Genomic DNA, 18,223 nt, shown 5'->3' with positions numbered 1-18,223 from the left:
GCCCCCCACTAGATCCGGTCCCGGATCGGGGGCTCTCGATTCATGCTGTCTTTGGGGCAGCAGCAGGTTTCCTGGCCTGCTTGCTCTTGTTCCAGGCCTGGTTAGGCTTCCAGCCTTGCCTGTAACGAGCAACAGCTCCTTCCTGTTTTGGTGCAGTGGAGGTTGATGCTGCTCCTGTTTTGAAATTCCGAAAGGGACGAAAATTAGACTGTCTAGCCTTAGCTTTGGCTTTGTCTTGGGGTAGGGCGTGGCCCTTACCTCCTGTAATGTCAGCGATAATTTCTTTCAAACCGGGCCCAAATAAAGACTGCCCCTTGAAAGGTATATTAAGTAATTTGGACTTAGAAGTAACATCTGCTGACCAGGATTTTAGCCACAGCGCCCTACGTGCCTGTATGGCGAATCCTGAGTTCTTAGCCGTAAGTTTGGTTAAATGTACTACGGCCTCCGAAATGAAAGAATTAGCTAGTTTAAGGACTCTAAGCCTGTCCGTAATGTCGTCTAGCGTAGATGAACTAAGGTTCTCTTCCAGCGACTCAATCCAAAATGCTGCCGCAGCCGTAATCGGCGCGATACATGCAAGGGGTTGCAATATAAAACCTTGTTGAACAAACATTTTCTTAAGGTAACCCTCTAATTTTTTATCCATTGGATCTGAGAAAGCACAGCTATCCTCCACCGGGATAGTGGTACGCTTAGCTAAAGTAGAAACTGCTCCCTCCACCTTGGGGACCGTTTGCCATAAGTCCCGAGTGGTGGCGTCTATTGGAAACATCTTTCTAAATATTGGAGGGGGTGAGAACGGCACACCGGGTCTATCCCACTCCTTAGTAACAATTTCAGTTAGTCTCTTAGGTATAGGAAAAACTTCAGTACTCGCCGGTACCGCAAAGTATTTATCCAACCTGCACAGTTTCTCTGGTATTGCAACAGTGTTACAATCGTTGAGAGCTGCTAAGACCTCCCCTAGTAATACACGGAGGTTCTCCAATTTAAATTTAAAATTTGAAATATCTGAGTCCAATCTGTTTGGATCAGAACCGTCACCCACAGAATGAAGCTCTCCGTCCTCATGCTCTGCGAGCTGTGACGCAGTATCAGACATGGCCCTAGCATTGTCAGCGCACTCTGTTCTCACCCCAGAGTGATCACGCTTGCCTCTTAGTTCTGGTAATTTAGACAAAACTTCAGTCATAACAGTAGCCATATCTTGTAATGTTATCTGTAATGGCCGCCCAGATGTACTAGGCGCCATAATATCACGCACCTCCCGGGCGGGAGATGCAGGTACTGCCGCGTGAGGCGAGTTAGTCGGCATAACTCTCCCCTCGCTGTTTGGTGAAATTTGTTCACATTGTACAGATTGACTTTTATTTAAAGTAGCATCAATACAGTTAGTACATAAATTTCTATTGGGCTCCACCTTGGCATTGGAACAAATGACACAGATATCTTCCTCTGAGTCAGACATGTTTAACACACTAGCAAAAAAACTTACAACTTGGTTATAATCTTTTTTAGCAAAAACGTACTGTGCCTCAAAGAGGTACTAAACGATTAAATGACAGTTGAAATAATGAACTGAAAAACAGTTATAGCATTAAACTTTAAAACAACACAACTTTTAGCAAAGGTTTGTTCCCATTAGTAAAATAACAATAATTAAATTTGACATAAAAAATACAAAGCAACGTTTTTTATTCACAGTCACTATAAGAATTCTCACAGCTCTGCTGAGAGAATTTACCTCCCTTAAAAGAAGTTTGAAGACCCCTGAGATCTGTCAGAGATGAACCGGATCATGCAGGAAATATAAAAGTAACTGACTGGAATTTTTTGATGCGTAGCAAAGAGCGCCAAAAACGGCCCCTCCCTCTCCCACACAGCAGTGAAGAGAAACGAAACTGTCACAAATAAAAGCAAAAAAGGCTGCCAAGTGGAAAATAATGCCCAAATATTTATTCACACAGTACCTCAGCAATGTAAACGATTCTACATTCCAGCAAAAACGTTTAACATGATAATTAGTTATTAAAAGGATTAGTGACCTTTAACAGAGTAGTTCCGGTGAAATACCATCCCCAGAATACTGAAGTGTATACATACATGTCATTTTAACGGTATGGCAGGATTTTCTCATCAATTCCATTCAGAAAATAAAAACTGCTACATACCTCAATGCAGATTCATCTGCCCGCTGTCCCCTGATCTGAAGCCTTTACCTCCCTCAGATGGCCGAGAACAGCAATATGATCTTAACAACTCCGGTTAAAATCATAGTAAAAAACTCTGGCAGATTCTTCCTCAAACTCTGCCAGAGAAGTAATAACACGCTCCGGTGCTATTGTAAAATAACAAACTTTTGATTGAAGTCATAAAAACTAAGTATAATCACCATAGTCCTCTCACACATCCTATCTAGTCGTTGGGTGCAAGAGAATGACTGGGACTGACGTAGAGGGGAGGAGCTATGTGCAGCTCTGCTGGGTGAATCCTCTTGCATTTCCTGTTGGGGAGGAGTTATATCCCAGAAGTAATGATGACCCGTGGACTGATCACACATAACAGAAGAAATATAATTTATGCTTACCTGATAAATTAATTTCTCCTGTAGTGTAATCAGTCCACGGGTCATCCATTACTTATGGGATTATATCTCCTCCCTAACAGGAAGTGCAAGAGGATCACCCAAGCAGAGCTGCTATATAGCTCCTGCCCTCTACGTCATATCCAGTCATTCGACCGAAACCAAACGAGAAAGGAGAAACTATAGGGTGCAGTGGTGACTGGAGTTTAATTAAAATTTAGACCTGCCGTAAAAAACAGGGCGGGCCGTGGACTGACTACACTACAGGAGAAATGAATTTATCAGGTAAGCATAAATTATATTTTCTCCTGTTAAGTGTAGTCAGTCCACGGGTCATCCATTACTTATGGGATACCAATACCAAAGCTAAAAGTACACGGATGACGGGAGGGACAGGCAGGATCTTTACACGGAAGGAACCACTGCCTGTAGAACCTTTCTCCCAAAAACAGCCTCCGAAGAAGCAAAAGTGTCAAATTTGTAAAATTTTGAAAAAGTGTGAAGTGAAGACCAAGTTGAAGCCTTGCAAATCTGTTCAACAGAGGCCTCATTCTTAAAGGCCCAAGTGGAAGCCACAGCTCTAGTAGAATGAGCCGTAATCCTTTCAGGAGGCTGCTGTCCAGCAGTCTCATAGGCTAAACGTATTATGCTACGAAGCCAAAAAGAGAGAGAGGTAGTCGAAGCTTTTTGACCTCTCCTCTGTCCAGAATAAACGACAAACAGGGAAGAAGAGTTGCCTGCAAATAAAATTTCAGGGCACGGACGACGTCCAGATTGTGCAGAAGTCGTTCCTTCTTTGAAGAAGGGTTAGGGCACAATGATGGAACAACAATCTCTTGATTGATATTCTTGTTAGTGACTACCTTAGGTAAGAACCCAGGTTTAGTACGCAGAACTACCTTGTCTGAATGAAAAATCAGATAAGGAGAATCACAATGTAAGGCCGATAACTCAAGAGACTCTTCGAGCCGAGGAAATAGCCATTAAAAACAGAACTTTCCAAGATAACAGCTTGATATCAATGGAATGAAGGGGTTCAAACAGAACACCTTGCAGAACGTTAAGAACTAAGTTTAAGCTCCACGGCGGAGCAACAGTCTTAAACACAGGCTTAATCCTAGCCAAAGCCTGACAAAAAGCCTGAACGTCTGGAACTTCTGCCAGACGTTTGTGTAAAAGGATAGACAGAGCTGAAATCTGTCCCTTTAACGAACTAGCAGATAAACCCTTTTCTAAACCTTCTTGTAGAAAAGACAATATCCTAGGAATCCTAACCTTACTCCATGAGTAACTCTTGGATTCGCACCAATATAAGTATTTACGCCATATTTTATGGTAAATTTTCCTGGTAACAGGTTTCCTAGCCTGTATTAAGGTATCAATCACTGACTCCGAGAATCCCCGCTTTGATAGAATCAAGCGTTCAATCTCCATGCAGTCAGCCTCAGAGAAATTAGATTTGGATGATTGAAAGGACCCTGAATCAGAAGGTCCTGTCTCAGAGGCAGAGACCATGGTGGACAGGACGACATGTCCACTAGATCTGCATACCAGGTCCTGCGTGGCCACGCAGGCGCTATTAGAATCATCGATGCTCTCTCCTGTTTGATCCTGGCAATCAATCGAGGAAGCATCGGGAAGGGTGGAAACACATAAGCCATGTTGAAGACCCAAGGTGCTGTCAGAGCATCTATCAGTACTGCTCCCGGGTCCCTGGACCTGGATCCGTAACAAGGAAGCTTGGCGTTCTGGCGAGACGCCATGAGATCCAGATCTGGTTTGCCCCAATGATGAAGCAGTTGGGCAAACACCTCCGGATGAAGTTCCCACTCCCCCGGATGAAAGGTCTGGCAACTTAGAAAATCCACCTCCCAGTTCTCCACGCCTGGGATGTGGATCGCTGACAGGTGGCAAGAGTGAGACTCTGCCCAGTGAATTATCTTTGAGACTTCAATCATCGCTAGGGAACTCCTTGTTCCTCCTTGATGGTTGATGTAAGCCACAGTCGTGATGTTGTCCGACTGAAACCTGATGAACCTCAGAGTTGCTAACTGAGGCCAAGCCAGAAGAGCATTGAAAATTGCTCTTAATTCCAGAATGTTTATTGGAAGGAGTCTCTCCTCCTGAGTCCATGATCCCTGAGCCTTCAGAGAATTCCAGACTGCGCCCCAACCTAGAAGGCTGGCGTCTGTTGTTACAATCGTCCAATCTGGCCTGCGGAAGGGCATCCCTGGTCTCTTGATCCAGATTTAGCAGAGGGGACAAATCTGAGTAATCCCCATTCCACTGACTTAGCATGCACAATTGCAGTGGTCTGAGATGCAGGCGCGCAAAAGGTACTATGTCCATTGCCGCTACCATTAAGCCGATTACCTCCATGCACTGAGCCACTGACGGGTGTTGAATGGAATGAAGGACACGGCAAGCATTTAGAAGTTTTGATAACCTGTCCTCCGTCAGGTAAATTTTCATTTCTACAGAATCTATAAGAGTCCCTAAGAAGGGAACTCTTGTGAGTGTCAATAGAGAACTCTTTTCTACGTTCACCTTCCACCCATGCGACCTTAGAAATGCCAGAACTAACTCTGTATGAGACTTGGCAGTTTGGAAACTTGACGCTTGTATCAGAATGTCGTCTAGGTACGGAGCTACCGCTATGCCTCGCGGTCTTAGTACCGCCAAAAGAGAGCCCAGAACCTTTGTAAAGATTCTTGGAGCCGTAGCTAACCCGAAGGGAAGAGCTACAAACTGGTAATGCCGGTTTAGGAAGGCAAATCTTAGATACCGGTAATGATCCTTGTGAATCGGTATGTGAAGGTAGGCATCCTTTAAATCCACTGTGGTCATGTACTGACCCTCTTGGATCATGGGTAAGATGGTTCGAATAGTTTCCATTTTGAACGATGGAACTCTTAGGAATTTGTTTAGGATCTTTAAGTCCAAGATTGGTCTGAAGGTTCCCTCTTTTTTGGGAACCACAAACAGATTTGAATAGAATCCTTGCCCGTGTTCCGACCGCGGAACTGGGTGGATCACTCCCATTAGTAAGAGGTCTTGTACACAGCGTAGAAATGCCTCTTTCTTTATCTGGTTTGCTGATAACCTTGAAAGATGAAATCTCCCTTGTGGAGGAGAAGCTTTGAAGTCCAGAAGATATCCCTGAGATATGATCTCCAACGCCCAGGGATCCTGGACATCTCTTGCCCAAGCCTGGGCGAAGAGAGAAAGTCTGCCCCCCACTAGATCCGTTTCCGGATCGGGGGCCCTCACTTCATGCTGTCTTAGGGGCAGCAGCAGGTTTTCTGGCCTGCTTGCCCTTGTTCCAGGAATGGTTAGGTTTCCAGCCCTGTCTGTAGCGAGCAACAGTTCCTTCCTGTCTTGGAGCGGAGGAAGTTGATGCTGCTCCTGCCTTGAAGTTACGAAAGGCACGAAAATTAGACTGTTTAGCCCTTGGTTTGGCCCTGTCTTGAGGCAGGGCATGGCCCTTACCTCCAGTAATGTCAGCGATAATTTCTTTCAAACCGGGCCCGAATAATGTCTGCCCTTTGAAAGGAATATTAAGCAATTTAGATTTAGAAGTCACATCAGCTGACCAGGATTTAAGCCACAGCGCTCTACGCGCTTGAATGGCGAATCCGGAGTTCTTAGGCGTAAGTTTGGTTAAGTGTACTACGGCATCAGAAATAAATGAATTAGCTAGCTTAAGGGCTTTAAGCTTGTTCATAATCTCATCCAATGGAGCTGTGCTAAGGGTCTCTTCCAGAGACTCAAACCAGAATGCCGCCGCAGCAGTGACAGGCGCAATGCATGCAAGGGGTTGTAATATAAAACCTTGCTGAACAAACATTTTCTTAAGGTAACCCTCTAACTTTTTATCCATTGGATCTGAAAAAGCACAGCTATCCTCCACCGGGATAGTGGTGCGCTTAGCCAGAGTAGAAACTGCTCCCTCCACCTTAGGGACCGTCTGCCATAGGTCCTGTGTGGTGGCGTCTATTGGAAACATTTTTCTAAATATAGGAGGGGGTGAAAAAGGCACACCGGGTCTATCCCACTCCTTGTTAACAATTTCTGTAAGCCTTTTTAGGTATAGGAAAAATGTCAGTACACGCCGGTACCGCAAAATATTTATCCAGCCTACATACTTTCTCTGGAATTGCAACCGTGTTACAATCATTCAGAGCCGCTAATACCTCCCCTAGTAATACACGGAGGTTCTCAAGCTTAAATTTAAAATTTGAAATCTCTGAATCCAGTTTACTTGGATCAGATCCGTCACCCACAGAATGAAGCTCTCCGTCCTCATGTTCTGCAAATTGTGACGCAGTATCAGACATGGCTCTATTATTATCAGCGCACTCTGTTCTTATTCCAGAGTGATCGCGTTTACCTCTTAATTCTGGCAATTTAGATAGTACTTCAGTCATAACATTAGCCATGTCTTGCAAAGTGATTTGTATGGGCCGCCCAGATGTACTTGGCGCCACAATATCACGCACCTCCTGAGCGGGAGGCGAAGGTACTGACACGTGAGGAGAGTTAGTCGGAATAACTTCCCCCTCGTTGTCTGGTGATATTTTCTTTCACATATAAAGTTTGACTTTTATTCAAAGTAACATCTATACATTGAGTGCACAAATTTCTATTGGGCTCCACATTGGCCTTTAAACATAGTGAACAAACAGATTCATCAGACATGTTTAAACAGACTAGCAATAACACTAGCAAGCTTGGAAAAAAACCTTTAAATAAATTTACAAGCTATATAAAAAAACGCTACTGCGCCTTTAAGAAACATAAAAATGTGACACAGTTGAATTATCAATGAACCAAATATGTTAAAACAACCAAATTTTAACAGAAAATGTATAAGGTTAGCAGAGAATTGCACCCACAAGCAAAAGGATGATTAACCCCTTAATACCCAAAACGGATAACAGTTGAAAAAATAAATGTTTTTTATCACAGTCAAACACACTGTCACAGGTCTGCTGTGAGTGATTACCTCCCTCAAAACTAGTTTTGGAGACCCCTGAGCTCTGTAGAGACGTCCTGGATCATGGAGGAAGAAATAGGAAGACTGTGACTAAATTTTTACTGCGCAATAAAGCGCTAAAATAGGCCCCTCCCACTCATATTACAACAGTGGGGAAGCTCAGTAAACTGTTTTTATTCAGAAACAAACGACAGCCATGTGGTAAAAATCATGCCCATAAAGTTTTATCACCAAGTACCTCAGAAAAAACGATTAACATGCCAGTAAACGTTTTAAAATTGAAAATTATGAAGTGTTATTAATAAGCCTGCTGCTAGTCGCTTTCACTGCAGTGCAGGCTCAAATATTACTTTAATATAGACAGTATTTTCTTAGTGAAATTCCATTCCCCAGAAATACCTCAGAGTATACATACATACATATCAGCCTGATACCAGTCGCTACTACTGCATTTAAGGCTGCACTTACATTACATCGGTATTAGCAGTATTTTCTCAGTCAATTCCATTCCTTAGAAAATAATTTACTGCACATACCTCCTTGCAGGTGGGCCCTGCATGCTATCCCATGTTCTGAAGTTACCTCACTCCTCAGAATGGCCGAGAACAGCAAGTGGATCTTAGTTACGTCCGCTAAGATCATAGAAAACTCAGGCAGATTCTTCTTCTAATGCTGCCTGAGGACAAACAACACACTCCGGTGCCGTTTAAAATAACAAACTTTTGATTGAAGAAATAAAAACTAAGTTTAACACACCACAGTCCTCTCACACGTCCTATCTATAGTTAGGTGCAAGAGAATGACTGGATATGACGTAGAGGGGAGGAGCTATATAGCAGCTCTGCTTGGGTGATCCTCTTGCACTTCCTGTTAGGGAGGAGATATAATCCCATAAGTAATGGATGACCCGTGGACTGACTACACTTAACAGGAGAAATAAAATAAACTACAAATTTAAAAAAACCTAATACTATGAAAAAAAATCAAAAAATCTAACTATACAAAAAATAATACACTAAATTACGAAAATTACCCCTAATTTAATAGCCCTATAAAAATAAAAAAGCCCCCCCCAAAATAAAAACACCCTTTAACCTACAATAAACTACCAATAGCCCTTAAAATGGCCTATTGTAGGGCATTGCCCTAAGCTAAACAGCTCTTTTGCCTAGAAAAAAAAAATACAAAGTCCCCCCAACAGTAAAACCCCCCCACCCAACCAAAACCCACAAAATAAAAAACCCTATGTCTAAATAAAACCTAAGCTACTAATTGCCCCATATAGGGCATTTGAATGGGCATTTCCCTTAAAACGGCATTTAGCTCTTTTACAGTGCCCATCCCTAATCTAAAAAAAAAAACCCAACCCAATTTAAAAAACAAAACAAAAAAACAACCTAACACTAACCCCATAAAATCTACTTATGGTTCCTGAAGTCCAGACATCCATCTCCATCCAGGCAGCGAGAAGTCTTCATCCAGGCAAAGACATCTTCGTCCATCGCGGGGGCGTCTTTTATCTATAAGGAGCTATAAAGACCGGCGATGACATCCTGCTCGGAGCGTCCTCTTCATATGATCATCGCCGTACACTGAAGTTAAATGCAAGGTACCGATTTAAAAATTGAGTACCTTGCATTCCTATTGGCTGATTTGATTCTTCAAATTCAAATCTGCCAAAAGGATGAGCGTTTTTGAAATCCTATTGGCTGATTTGAACAGCCAATAGGATTTCAGTAGCTCTCATCCTATTGGCAGATTTGAATTTGAAGAAGTTATGCCATTTTTAAACGGGTACCTTGCATTCAACTTCAGTGTACGGCGGTGATCGTATGAAGAGGATGTCATCACCGGTCCTCGATAGCTCCGCGCAGCCGGGATGAAGATAGAAGACGCCCCCGCAATGATTGAAGATGTCGCCGCCTGGATGGAGATAGATGTCTGGACTTCAGGAACCGTGAGTAGATTTTATGGGGCTAGTGTTAGTTTTTTTTTTTCTTCCAGATTAGGGATGGGCACTGTAAAAGAGCTGAATGCCCTTTTAGGGGCAGTAAAAGATCTGAATGCCCTTTTAAGGGCAATGCCCACACAAATGCCCCTTTAGGGTCAATGGGTAGCTTAGGTTTTATTTAAACTTAGGTTTATTTTGGGGGGTTGGTTGGGTGGGGTTTTTTACTCTTGGGGGGACTTTGTATTTTTTTTTTCTAGGTAAAAGAGTTGTTTAAATTAGGGCAATGACCTACAAAAGGCCCTTATAAGGGCTATTTGTAGTTTATTGTAGGTTAGGGGTGTTTTTTTTTTTTTGGAGGGGGGGGGCTTTTTTATTTTTATAGGGCTATTAGATTAGGTGTTTTTATTTTTGATAATTTTGTTATTTGTTTGGGGGTCCGGTGGTTTATGGGTTAATAGGTTTATTTATTAGTTGCGATGTGGGGGGCCGGCAGTTTAGGGGTTAATAGGTTTATTTAGTGTCGGCGATGTCGGGGAGCGGCAGATTAGGGGTTAATCACTTTAGGTGTCAGCAATGTCGGGTAATGGCGGATTAGGGGTTAATCACTTTATTTATGTGTTGGCGATGTCGGGGACAGTGGATTAGGGGTGTTTAGACTATGGGTTTATGTTAGGTTTAAACGTAACTTTCTTTTCCCCATAGACATCAATGGGGTCGCGTTACAGCGATTTTGTCATTCCGCGATGGCAGGCGTTAGATATTGATGTCTATAAGGGAAAGCGTGCACGAGCACATAAACTCAGCCCTTGGCTTTTGTGCAGTATGGAGCTTAACACACAGATGGTTTTTCAGTAACTTGTAATGGCAACGCTATGGAAATTGAGGGACCGTTCATTTTATTGCGTTTCTTACGCACCCGGTATAGTGCAAAAGTCGTAATCTAGGTGAGTGTGCGCAAGTTTCAGTTACCATTTTATTTGAAAAATGGCACACTAGTGTGTGCACGCATCTGTTGATGCATGGTTTTGACCGTTAGTCTGAAGTGCACGTACTATGACTCTGTTTTTGAAGGCTTGCATAATTTTTGATGCAGGCTTCCGTTTAATTCTAAATGTGTGTACTATAGCATGCTTAAAAGTGAAAAAATATTAATTGACCAGTGCAGAAGATTAACCACACAGGCAATCAAAATAAAGAGGTACCCCCAAAGAGCCTCAGACTGAAACTAGTATAGGAAAAATGTGAAATTGATTGCATACTATAGCGCTCTTAATCTAACAAGTATTTGTAAGCATTTTTTTAAGATGTGCGTTAACTTTGATGTGCACTTCCAGCGTGTAATATGGAACACGAACCAGATGAGTATTTTAAGCGTCGGATTAGACTGCGCATTTGAAAAAAACATACTTACCCATAGATACTTGTTCACTTAGTAGCAAACAGCCAAACCAGTACTGAAACCTATCAGCAGAGGTAATGGAATAGCAGTATAACGTTAATCTGTAAAGGGAGGCAGAAGACGAGTCCCTGGAACTGAATTTACAGAGAGCATATGAAGGATTTCCCATAAGGCAAAAACATAGTATCATGAGGCAGTACTCTAATCACATCCCTCTGACAAGTACTGTACTCTGAGGGGAACTGGGCTTCAATATGCTCTGAAGCGCCTTTCACTGAAGAAATCAAGCATATCATCATGCTTCAACCACCTCCAACGGAGGCAAAGTAAAAACTAAGTTATAAGTGAGGTGGGAGGGGTTTTATAGGCTTTTGGGAAACTTTGTCTCCTCCTGGTAGGAATGTATATCCCATACTTAGCACCTTGTGGACTCTCGCCACCTATATGAAAGAAATAACTGTAGCAGCCATACTATTTATGCAATTTAACCTAATTTTCTAATAGATGTTACCATGGGTGTAAAAGGGACATGAAACCAAAATGTTTTCTTTCCTGATTCAGATCGATCATACAATTTAAAAAATAAAAATTTCAAATGCACTTCTATAATAAAATTTACTTTAGCATGAATAAATAAATCTTTAATGTCCCTTTAAGTCACCATAGTTAACTAAACCAGTTACCAAGATAAACAAATTAAGATAATTAAATGATGGTGGTGTATGCAATTTTGTTGTATGATGAATGGCACATAAAATAATTTATACTAATTTCAAACAAACAGCTTGGTACCTACCAGCAAGCATCATAAAGCAATGACCGGAGCATACAATATCCCACTGTGAAAAAAACATAAATTATGCTTACCTGATAAGTTTCTTTTCTTCAGATGGAAAGGAGTCAACAGCTGCATTCATTACTTTTGGGAATTCAGAACCTGGCCACTAGGAGGAGGCAAAGACACCCCAGCCAAAGGCTTAAATACCTCTCCCATTTCCCTCATCCCCCAGTCATTCTGCCCAGGAACAAGGAACAGTATAAGAAATATCAGGGTGAAAATGTGCCAGAAGAATAAAAATAACAGATGCCACATAGAAAAACACGGGCGGAGAGCTGTGGACTTTCCATCTGAAGAAAAGAAAATTATCAGGTAAGTATAATTTATGTTTTTCTTCATAAATGAAAAGAGTTCACAGCTGCAGTCATTACTTTTGGGAAAACAATACCCAAGCTATAGAGGGCATTGAATGCAAAGTGGGAGGGTACAAAAGGCGGCCCCATTCTGAGGGCACCAGGCCCACAAACCCTACCCAAACAAACCTGCTTCGTCCAAAGCCGATAGAAAAGGCCCCAAGGACACTGCCCTGCAGATAGTCCATACAACCTTGCTAGAGACTGCAGAAAGGACTCGACTGAGCCTTCCCGCCTGCAGGAGACACCGCCGCACAGCAGTGGGTCCCCCCAATGTCCCACCAATTACTAGAGGAAGGGATCAAGCACCAAAAACTCCCCCCAAAAAAGGAGAAAACGTGAAAGAAAAAATCAAGGATCCCCGAAGGGACCCCAAATAAAGTGCAACCGGTTCCAAAAGAAAAAAAGGAACCCCGAGAATCAAGCCAAGCTCACAGAGACCCAAAACAGTCTTGAGAAACAGGCAGGCAACGAGAAAACACAGCACCCACGGTGGGTATGCAAACTCTAAACCGCTAAGCTAACCACTAGATTAAAACAGCAGGTCAGACCCCGGAATACACAAAAACCACAAGGTTGAGACCGGGAACAGAAACTGACAAAAAAACATCTCCTAAATACAATGCAACTGCATCTCAAAGACAACTGAAGACAGAGTCCTGAAGTCACAGATAACTCAGAATATCGAAATATTCACATTGAACACGTGCAGCAAGCCCAGATAAATGAACACCTGAGGCAACCCTCACGCTACAGTCATACCAGGATGACTCTGAAAAAGAATACTTGCCAGCAAGTAAGAGCAGCTGAAAAAAAAAGTTATCAAATCCTAATTGCCAGACTGCTAAACATCCACTAAACAGTGGGCACATCACAGGCTATCCAAAAGCCATCAGTCCTTCTCAAATATCTTGAACTTAGAGAAGGCACAAAACCTCAAGAAGGCTCACCGAACCTTAAAAGACCTGAGGACGACCACATATCTCAGTTACTGCTCCACACCGGACCAGCCCAAGTGACAGGAAGGTCTGAAAAATAGGGGAACAGAAAGGACTCCAAACACCAACCCCTAGGGAAGGACAGAATGGGGTGAACTCTGTCACCCCAACAGAACTTGGGTGCTAACCCAAGAGCTCCCTCAAAGTGGTACTGCCAAAGAAAACCCATAGGAGATTAACATCGCAAATGCAGAAGATTCCTATGAGAACCCATTATAACTGTCAGTCTCAAAACGGAGATTCCAATCTCCACAGAAGGAACAGCACAAGCTCCCAGAAAAAAAACTGCTCACCCTTACAGGATAAAAATACCTGTTCCAACTTCCTGCACACAGGACAGGACAACAACCCTCTAGAGAGAAGAAAACCCCCCCTTTCATAAGAAGGACCAAACAACCCCTCCGAAGGGAAGGGCACATATAAGAACAGTGTGCATGCTCACAAGGCATAAGCCCAGTATGATGAAAACAAAAGCAGAATGAAAGACATCCAGATGTCCTCAAGAACACAGAAAGAACTCCCCACGAAGGGGAATATACATTGTTCGAAGGACAAGCAAGCCATAAGTAGCTCATACGAGAGCACTCAGAACCTGGCAAAAATGCTAGCAGGCTTAACTAGACATACCTTAGGCCATAGCTTATGTTCCCTGGGAAAAACTGAAAAGCCACAGGATCATAAGTTTCCGGACTTCCAGAAAGATCCCAAACAAAACTATAGGCCCGAGCCCCAGAACTGTTTAAAACAAACACCCCAGGGAACACAAATACCCCGTCTCAAAAATCAGACCTCAACGGGGAATAACCGGACTAACCCAGAGAACGGGAACAAGACTTACTCACAAAACTCAACCCAAAAGGAAGAGAACACCCCCTACAAGAGTCCAAACGCTACAAAAAAAGGAGCTGGAGCACGACAGAGGCGCACCAAGACTCTAGAAACCAAGGGAGAACCTCAAGGAGCAAAGTCACTCGAAGAGCGAGTAGAACAAAGGCAAGTCTACATATCTCCTCAGAGTACACAACCAGAGAACCACACCCAAGGAAAAAAAAAAAACCGAGCATCCCGAACCCCAGTAGAACCAAACCCCCAAGCGAAGCTCGGAGGAGACATAGCCTAACGTCCTTGATAGGGAAACAAACTCCTGAATAAGGAAAAACCACACGCCCTCCCCATAAAGCGGTTAAAACCTCTAAGGAGAAACAGACAAGGCCCCGAAATCTCGACCCAAGGAAAGACAACCTCAAAAGGAACAAGTCTACAAAGGACAAATCCAAGGAGCCCCTGAAAGGCAATATCGTTAGAACCGGCGGAAATAACAGAAAACAGAGTGTGTTGTAGCGGAACTTCACCTAATCCCATTCAACAAGCTAGAGGGGCTAACACCCACGCCTTGTGGACGCTCAGGCCCTCACAGGATGCTTAGCTGAACTTGTAAAAGAAAAACAAGAAATAACACAAATAATAATGTGAAACACTCAGCGTCTCAACAGGACCACCCAGTCAGAACAGGTGACACATGTCTGAAATAGGCCGCAAGACAGAAGGATCCGAACCCAATCAGGACCAGCCTGAAACTCAGGGTCTATATTGTCATAGGACATAGGACTAACATGTCCTCACGTCAAACAAACGTCCGTAGAAGTAAACTGTGCAATCAGAAATTGCGAGTATTGATTCCAGAAAAAGTTCCCAAAGGAAATACATAAACATGAGCTCAAATAAAAAATCATCCTAACCGGATTAAAATAAAAGCTAAGGCAACCCGTAGATTATTGTCCAAGAAGAAGAACAGACACACCCACAGGACCAGGATCATGTTCTTCCAGCTCAGGACTGGAAAGGATACTCAATAAACAAGGCTATAAGAAGATTACTTCATCCTCATATTGCCAATTCTGTGAGCCGTTCGAAGTAGAATTCCCATATCCGTTAAGGATGGGATCCTCCTCCAACTCCACAATGTGCCTCAAAAGGACACGAAGGCGTGCCAGTCTATAACAAAAGGCACAGCATACCTTCGCTGGAGCAGAAGGCGACCTCGACCCGAAGGCTGACCAGCTGAAGCCTCAGGAACAGTCGTTCCCCCCGATAGCTGAGAAGGCCATCCCATGCCTGAAGAGCCCCGATCAACGGAACAAGTACAATATCGTAAGCACACTTCTGGTAGCTGCAGATGCACCAGCGCCATAATAATGGACATGCGAAAACGTGCCATAACCCCCGGGGGGGGGGGGGAACAAGCCACCTTCCAGAGAAGGATAAGCAAAATCTGGGTTAACTGCATGTGTAGTAAGATTGGTGGTAGGGAAATCGCCACTCGGGGAACGGGGCCCCCCAGGGACAGATGGCTCAGCGGCTCCTTGATTCCCCGATCCCGAGGTATTGAGCACTCTAAAACGGCATTCTGAACATAACTGAAGGGCATGTATCACCCGAGCCAATTTGTATTCCTCACAAGAAATAGACTCTGAGTCAGAGACATTCGTCTCCACATTATCAGAATCCTCCATAACTGGGATATGGAATACAAAAAAACGGACCAAATAAGAAAAGTAAATGGCATCTGACACCCACAATGGCTGGGGCACTCACCACCTCCTAGGACCCAGACACCAGCGGACCAGAAAAGTTCTGTTGCCACACGGTCAGGAAAGCGGAAATGGAAAGTCAAAAACGTGACCACAATCGTTCACCAGGTGCACCGTGCGGTCCACAAAAAGTGAGCTCAACTGTGAAGGCGGCGTCACTCCCAAAGGCTGTTATGTTCCTAGCCAAGAGCCTAAGTAACACCACACATAAGCAGGTCGAATCACATAACAAACATGAATAAAAAACCCAGGTTCAGTAACCCCCCACAGGATATTAACCCTTGATTCCAAGAAACAAAAGGAGTCGCACTGAGACCCTGAGTTATAGTTAGTGACGCAAGGTGTTAGCCTCTCGGAAAAACTTTTGTAATACAAGGCAATCATAATGAAAGAAAATGATACGATCTAATCGGAATCTACGCCATGGAACAGGAACAAGGCCCTTCAAGTGTGACAGATAGTAGCGTCGCCTATGCCATGGACTTGAGAGAAGAGAGCAGGCAGCAAAACTAGTCAACGCTGATTGCTTGTGGAGCGGTTAATATGAGTCGGGATGGTTTCACAGAAATACTCTCCCTGCATCTCTAGACTCTAACTTTCATCCATGCTCTCACTGAGAGGCTGACAGGACTACTTAAAACTCCAGTCCCATGCCGAAGAGTACTACCCTCCATAAGAGACTATTGAAAAACTTCTGACACTTCTCTGCCAACCTCCTAGGACGAAAGGCAAAGAATGACTGGGGGATGAGGGAAGTGGTAGAGGTATTTAAGCCTTTGGCTGGGGTGTCTTTGCCTCATCTTGGTGGCCAGGTTCTGAATTCCCAAAAGAAATGAAGGCAGCTGTGGACTCTTTCCATTTATGAAGAAAAGATATATATATATATATATATATATATATATTACAAAACACACCTAGAACAACATGTAGGCCTTTATATAATCTTAAATATATATAGTTGCAAATAGCATTAACTTATTTCTGGTTATTATGTTACTGCCCATTTGCCTGACATTAGGCCACCTAGCTTACACCATGGAGATCCCATACCTGATTGGATGAAGCCTGAGGAAGTGGTGTTCTGGCTGTTCAGCCGTCTCCACCTTTAGAGCATCCTCTAGTAACTGAGTTACAACTTCTCGAGCTGGCCCTCTGTCATCTGAACCCACTGGTGTTTGCATCTCCTGAAGCAGTACTAGGTACTTGCTCTCAATCTGGCAAAGCTTGGCCTCTAGGTTGGAATACTGGAAAAAAAAAAAAAAAACAGAACAGCACATTCAGTTAGTGTGTGTGTGTGTGGTTTCTGGGCTTACAAAAAATTGACCTGTCTATAAGAGGGGGTTATCTTGATAAATTATTGCTGCAAAAAGAATGCAGGTGGATCTTTGATCTTAAAGCCCTGAAACCTTATGGTTTGAATGAAGAAATAAATTATGCTCCGTTCCTTTACATTTTTCCCTTAAAAAAATGTATCCTTTAGAAAATAGTAGGCAATGTGTAAAATACTACTACCTATCGCCTAGATTACGAGTTTTGCAGTAACGAGCAGTTTATGCACACCGCTCACCTACAGACAGCGCTGGTATTACAGGTTTTCACAAACCCGGCGTTAGCCGCAGAAAAGTGAGCGGAGAGCAAAATTTAGCTCCACATCTCACTAATACCAGCGCTGCTTACGGTAGCGGTGAGCTGGCTAAACGTGCTCGTGCATGATTTCCCCATAGGTATCAATGGGGGAGAAACGGCTGAAAAAAAACCTAACACCTGAAAAAAAGCAACGTTCAGCTTCTAACGCAGCCCCATTGATTCCTACGGGGAAACACATTTTATGTCTACACCTAACACCCTAACATGAACCCTGAGTCTAAACACCCCTAATCTGCCGCTACGGACACCGCCGCCACCTACATTATACTTATGAACCCCTAATCTGCTGCCCTCAACATCGCCGACACCTACATTATAGTTATTAACCCCTACTCTGCCTCCCCCAACATCGCTGCCACTATATTAAAGTTCTTAACCCCTAAACCCAAGTCTAACCCTAACCCCCCCTAACTTAAATATAATTTAAATAAATCTAAATAAAATAACTACAATTAACTAAATTATTCCTATTTAAAACTAAACTTACCTATAAAATAAACCCTTAGCTAGCTACAATATAACTAATAGTTACATTGTAGCTATCTTAGGTTTATTTTTATTTTACTGGCAACTTTGTATTTATTTTAACTAGATACAATAGTTATTAAATAGCTTGTAAAATAATTACAAGTTTTTTTAAACTAATTACACCTAATCTAATCCCCCTAATAAAATAACCCCCCCCCCCCAAAAATAATAAAAAGCCCTACCCTATACTAAATTACAAATAGCCCTTAAAAGGGCCTTTTGCGGGGCATTGCCCCAAAGTAATCAGCTCTTTTACCTGTAAAAAAAAAGTACAATACCCCCCAACATTAAAACCCACCACCCACACACCCAACCCTACTCTAAAACCCACCCAA

The 18,223-nt window shown here is 43.1% G+C and overlaps 1 protein-coding gene across 3 annotated transcripts in view; it reads right to left on the bottom strand.

Annotated features, from left to right (window-relative positions):
* Positions 1-18,223, bottom strand: part of TBC1D2B (TBC1 domain family member 2B) — a 438,274-nt gene that overhangs the window by 200,566 nt on the left and 219,485 nt on the right. For all 3 annotated transcript variants that reach the window (XM_053717278.1, XM_053717279.1, XM_053717280.1), the window contains exon 8: positions 16,764-16,957. In XM_053717278.1, coding sequence (XP_053573253.1) covers positions 16,764-16,957 — 194 coding nt within the window. The remainder of the gene's footprint in view (positions 1-16,763; positions 16,958-18,223) is intronic.

The sequence above is a fragment of the Bombina bombina genome, chromosome 6 (genome assembly GCF_027579735.1).
Source record: "Bombina bombina isolate aBomBom1 chromosome 6, aBomBom1.pri, whole genome shotgun sequence".
NCBI classification, from domain to species: Eukaryota; Metazoa; Chordata; class Amphibia; order Anura; family Bombinatoridae; genus Bombina; species Bombina bombina.
Note: the sequence above shows the minus strand (reverse complement) of the source record. Positions and strands in the feature narration are given on the sequence as shown.